The sequence below is a fragment of the Pyxicephalus adspersus genome, chromosome 10 (genome assembly GCF_032062135.1).
Source record: "Pyxicephalus adspersus chromosome 10, UCB_Pads_2.0, whole genome shotgun sequence".
Taxonomy (NCBI): Eukaryota; Metazoa; Chordata; class Amphibia; order Anura; family Pyxicephalidae; genus Pyxicephalus; species Pyxicephalus adspersus.
Window position 1 is genome coordinate 5,528,283 of NC_092867.1, and position 6,168 is coordinate 5,534,450.

General features: G+C 41.2%; 1 protein-coding gene across 1 annotated transcript in view; it reads right to left on the reverse strand.

Moving 5' to 3' along the window:
- The window catches only part of GFRA1 (GDNF family receptor alpha 1), a gene marked incomplete at its 5' end in the record, with an annotated part of 80,888 nt that overhangs the window by 5,367 nt on the left and 69,353 nt on the right, over positions 1 to 6,168 (reverse strand). Inside the window, 2 exon segments of the mRNA XM_072423954.1 lie at positions 104 to 157; positions 5,214 to 5,407. Of these exon segments, the coding sequence (XP_072280055.1) occupies positions 104 to 157; positions 5,214 to 5,407 (248 nt within the window).

A 6,168-nucleotide genomic window follows, 5' to 3' on the forward strand; every position in this document is an offset into this window, starting at 1 on the left:
CTGGGAGATCTTCATATTGGAATGTTTGGGACCTTTGTGACTTCTGGGATGAATTTAGCTTGTTTGGAATATTTGGAAGTTCCTCTTCCATCAGATTTCTCACCTCAGCCAGGCAGAGTTGGGTGTCCACGGTGTCGTTCGATTTCATTCTTTGCGCCTGGGAAAAGAAGAGAAGACAATTTAATTGAGACGTTTGTGACACATCGCCGCCAGTCGCTGCACAGAATGAAGAACGTTTCTCTTCTCGCCATGTTTCTTACGCACACAAAGCCTCCCTTCGTTAAAGGATTCTCATTCTAACCGCTGAAATTAATTACATGGCAAGACGCTGAGAATAATCCAACGCCATCAGCCGTATTAATTAGCTGCAAGCGGCTGCTTGGCAGCTCGTTATAGCGACCGGCTGATATATTGATGTCCGACTGACGATCCCTTTGTTCTCCAATGCGTTCTTGTGATAATTGTTGGCCGGCCAGGAAAAGTCTGGATGGAAATTAATGATGACAATCCAGACGGTAAAGGAGTGACCGAATTTAAAGGAAAATTAGTCACACACCTGTAGGAGAAGCCTCAGAATGAAGCTGGCTCCTGTTTGTTGGGTGTTTAGAATGAAGTTGATTGATGTCACTAATATGAATGCCATGGATTGGAGAATGGCTGCCCCAGGGGGTATTTTGGGTCACCCTATACTGAGAGTGAGATGCTGATATATTAATGCAAATTACCAGCTGTAATTGTTACATATTAAAGTTACAAAAAGGCCATCAAGTTCACCCAAGTTGCATTCAGATCTGCAGAATAAATGATAAAAACCTGGAACTTTTGCTGATCACACTTATTTCTCACCAGTATGGGACTATATATCCTGTAATGCTCAGTCCCATATAAGGGTCATCGCCATTCAATATATGTGTCATTGAATTAGCATAATCATATAAGCCAATAGTCTCAGCTTGCAGCACATGTGACAGAATGACAACACTGGGCCAATAGGGAGACTACAGAACAAAGAGTTGTCACCTTGTTTTGGAAAAGCAGGCTAATCATGCAAGAGAAAGACGACAAGGAAGAGGCTGCAATGGAGGTTTGTACATCAATCTCTGATCTCCCTGATGATGGCCGGATCTGATATGTAGGTGGAAAATGTGCAGACAGACACAGATTTTACAATTTGTTTTGGCTGCCACTTCTAATCCTTGTCCTAATCCCACCAAGCTGCCTCATATTATATTTAATTAAGTTACTTTTTCTAAATTGATTTCATAAAGAAAGTTATCCATTATCCTGTAATACAAAGAAATATGAAACACTCATATAAAGACAAGATGGACCACGAGGAATTCAATGAAGCGGCCACTAAAGTTTAATGGGTAATTTCAACCCCGAACCTACCCCTAAATCTGCCCTCTGGTCTCCCCTTTATTAACTCTGCACTCCCCAACATTAAATTTGCCTTCCTGCCTTCCCTACAGTAAATCTGCCCTCCAGCTTCCCCTTCATTATATCGGCCCTCCCCTTCATTAAATCTGCCCCCCAGTCTTCTCCCTATTAAGTTTGCCCTCCTGCCTTCCATACAATAAACCTGCCCTCTGGCCTCCCCTTCATTAAATCTGCCCCCCCAGTCTTCTCTTTATTAAGTTTGCCTTCCCTACAGTAAATCTGCCCTCCAGCCTCCTCTTCATTAAATCTGTTTTTTTACCTTCACTTCAATACTATGATTGGTTAGAGCTGGGCACCTACCAGAGAAAAACTATAATTGGTTGGACCTGACACCTACCAGAGAAATACTATGATTGGTTAGAGCAGGCACCTACCAAAGAAATACCATGATTGGTTAGAATTGGGTTTTGTTAAAACTCTCCAAGATTATAAAAAAGACCAAGGGAGAACGTTGATGATTCAGCAAACTTTGAATAGATTGAAATCACTTGGCGACTAAAGCTATTGATTTATAGGCAATCCATTCCAGATTTGCTGAATCCCCGAGGTTCCTCCATGATAGTCTATCTTCTCCGGTGTTGGAGAGCTTTAATATATCAGGCTCATTCAGATATATAGACAGCTGATGTCTGATGAGGAGGATCCATGCCAATGCAGACAATGCCACCAGACGCAGCAACACACGCGGGCAGACTTACCCGATTCATTAAACCCTGCCGAATAAATCACCATGTTAGGTCCTGTAAATTGTAATAAGGTGTCAGGTGATGATGGACGGGATTGGCTCAGGCAACGAAGAATTTAAGGCACGCTTTGATAAATAGGAATAATATACAAGCTTAGTGCCAGAACACATCATAAACAAAGGATAATTACTTATTCCAGCCAAATGCAACATTTTCAATCGATTAGACAAAAATGATGAATCAATTAAAAATGTATCATAGTGATTGCATTTATAATTGATTTTTGGGAAGAATGTTGGAAATTGATCGTGTAGGAAGATTTTTTTTCCCAATTGGTTACCATTATATTGGCATCAAAACCATAATGTAAATTAGATAAATTAGTGTAAGTGATCATAACACCAATCAAGTATTGAACAAGTGGATGGTCCATTGGGTATTGGTAATTGATCACAAGGATTGATTTAAACCAACCTGTAGACTCTTTGTATATTTGGGTGTAGCTGGAATTTTACATTCTGGATGGGAGGAGAAATAACTGCAGCAATATTGCACCAACAAAGTCCTCCTGATGGTCACAACCAAGCTTGTTCACCACCAGGGTGGTTCCTTTGAGCCTAATCAGCAAACTTACCTAGCAAATGCCCAACAAAGCCTCCCGTTCTGCAGCCCTTTAGCACGTACCCTCTCCATAGGGTGGCATGCTGTCCAGATTTTTAGCCCACCACCATTGTCAAGGTCCAAGAGTGTTGAAGACCTGCCAACCAGAAGCTTCACACAGCCACCTCAGGGTAGATGTTTGTACAGGTGACCACCTCATTTTCCGGCATCTATTATGTCCCTACAACCGGGGTACACTGCATAGCCTTCGGCTACCACACCTACACATGGGCCCGGGTTCTTTTCTTTAATATCTGAACACAAGTAAAATATTCCGAGACATGGGAAGCTCTACAAGTTCTATTTGTCCTGTACTCATTTAAAAAGTCCTTCCACCCCTCTACTAAGAATTCTTGGGTTGTATCATAAGACCATGGACTTTTTTCATGGTGTTCTTGGACCGCCTGACACATCTCTGCCAGAAGAAGTTTGAAGAAGTTTTTTTTACATAGAAGAAGGGTTTTACATAGACGAGTAAAGAGCTCAGATAGAGGTGGATGAACTATCTGGTTTCCCTTCAAATTATTCAAAGACAAATTTAGTAGAAAGTTGGAAGGCGCAGAGCCCATTCTGGGATGATGAGAAATGTTAGAATAAGCAGAATCATTTCTGAGAAAAGCGCAGTATTGATCATATTATAAGAAGGTGATGACAGTGCTGACACATCTATAAGTGTGACATTGGGATATCATTGGTTTAAACATTTAGCCACAGAAGTTGGTGGGATCATGGTTGGCCTTTGACAACACCCAAATCCACATTTTTCCTAATGATACCCCTCTAATCTTCACCTCCCACCTAATACATCTGGCTGTCCGACTGTCATAGCCAAATGATCACCAAGAACTCAACTTGGCTAGCCACAATTACACGAAGAACCGTACATTGATGTTCCATATCTTCCAGGAAGAGCTATGTTCCTCATCATTGCTGTTGTTGTACCCAATGGCCTAATGGCCTGGGGCAGTCCAATTTTATTGATTGATAGAGAGGGGTCATATATATACCCTCAATATACCCTCACTACCTTACTTCAGACTGAAGACTCATCCCAGCTTAGCATTGTTGTCCCGAGTGCTGGAAAGTCAAAGAACAGAGTTGGATAGCTCAATGGAGAAGCTTCAGGTTTCTGTTTCATCCTCCAACATGATTACTTTTTCGATTTCCTTCTCTAGTAAATTTTTATGGTTGTTTAATAAGCTGTATAAAATTGAAGGCATATTCTTTGAAAACATTGGAGTTGTAACTTGGGGGTGACTTGGTGACTACCACATGGTATATTGGACATGTATGGGTGAGCCTGGCATATGTGGCCCGGCTAATATTCGAGTATAAAAACCAGACAAAGCAGAAATTAGTGTATATGGGATTTTAAGATCCATTGACGTAGATTTAAACCAAATCACTTATGTCTCATACAAGAATTAACATTGGAAAGGGGCTGAAGGAGGCTGAGGGAGAACATTGGCACTGATATGGGAAAAGGGGATAAAAAGCATTTTACAAAAAAAAGTAATCCAGTTAGGGTCTACATCTACTTTAAAGTCTGCAATGAATGCATAGTAAATTCTCAGTGCCCGCAGACTCAAGTCTATGGATTAGTTTTGAGTTCCTGGACAGACTCAGCATCTAATAGACCGTCTTGATCAATAATGTTTTTAATTTATATTTATACCTTAGGTTTTACTTCAACTTTATCATCGGGTTTTGTTGGCAGAGAAAATGATGTAAATGTAAGTAATGTATAGGATGTGGTGTAACTCGATAGTTACTTTTTATTTATAGAGACTCATATGATGGATATGGGATTTGTGGAAGTTTTGGGGAATGTATTGCAATTTGTTGCTGTTTTAAAAATACTAAACTGCAATGATCCGGGGATTTAATGTTCTCATGGGCCCGGGGGATAATTGCCCTCTCTGCACACCCTAGGTAATGATAACATAGCAGATACAAGATCTTATCATGGTTTGACAGATATATATATATACACACACAGGTATATATGGAAACCTAACAACCCCCCTAAACCTTGACACTGAATTAATCACCCCCTCGGGGGTCTCTTCCTCCTGAGCAACACAGCCTGACAATGTGAAAATCATTTTTGCCAGAAACTTTGACTTTTTTTTTGCAGTGCAAATATCAATAGCAGAATAAAGAGGGAAGATAGGGGTGATTGTGGGACCGCAATTGCATGCCTACTTCACCTACATAGTGGGCACTCCAGCCATAGACACACATTCACAACTGAAACATCTACACTGCTTGGATGCCAATGATAAAAGTTACAGCTTGGTGCTGAGGCATGAAGGTACAAACATGCATTGACAACATCAGAAAACATGCACAGTGTTCTCAGTAATGCATTTTGCTCTATTGGTATGGGCTCATGGAAGAACCCTTGCCACCCGGTTCATGACTCACCTGGATGAGATTGGCACAGCCTGGCAGGCCGTTATGTGTTGGGATCTCATTGGTGATGTGCATGGTGTCTATGTAGTTGGAGTCTTTAGTTTTGGTCTTGGAGAGGACGGATGAAGAGGAAGTTGTGGTGTGTACGGGTGGGTCAGGGTGCAGCTTGACATCGGTGCCGTTACCAAAGGCCTGAATGGCGTTTCCTACAAAGACAAAAAACAAAGTTATAACAAAGTGGATCTCACATGTACTACATTAGGGAAATGTTCCTTTGTACAATTCCTATCAATACTTTGCCCTTTACAAAGCAAAGTGTGCATTTTTCAATAGGATGTGTTGTGTTTTCATATATTACCTTCCTCTTTCTCTTACTTTATGAGCAGATGTATGTGGTTCAGCTGTCCCTAATGAGGGTCCTGGTAATTCTCCTTCATACAAAGACATTCCAGGCAAATGTGTTTTTCCAGCCTTGTGGTCACAGTTTGGTGAAGACACTTTTCTGTTCCCCCATGACTGTTGGGGTACAAAGCCAGCTCCATAAAGACATGGGGTCACCAGTTTGGTTTGGAGGAACTCCAGTGTCCTGCACAGACTGACCTCAACCCTACTTGGATGAACTAGAACACTGATTGAGAACCAGACAAAGACAACAATATCCATAGTCATGACCTTAAACCACATTCCATTCTACTTAAAATATGTTTATGTAGCCATTGAGATACTTCTTTACCCTACTTTCCCGACTTCCCATAGACACCAATCCAAAATTAGGGGTTCCCAGTACTATGAGGAGTGCTATGAAGAAAGAAAGTCAAGAAGCCCTTAATAGTCGCATATTTAAAGAACATGCGATACTTTTAACCATTTTGTAGGTTTGGCACACAGCCACCTACATAATACAAGAGCCCTACCTTACCTATGGAATCCCTCCGGTTCCTAGAGCTCACCAAGCACTGGTCAATAC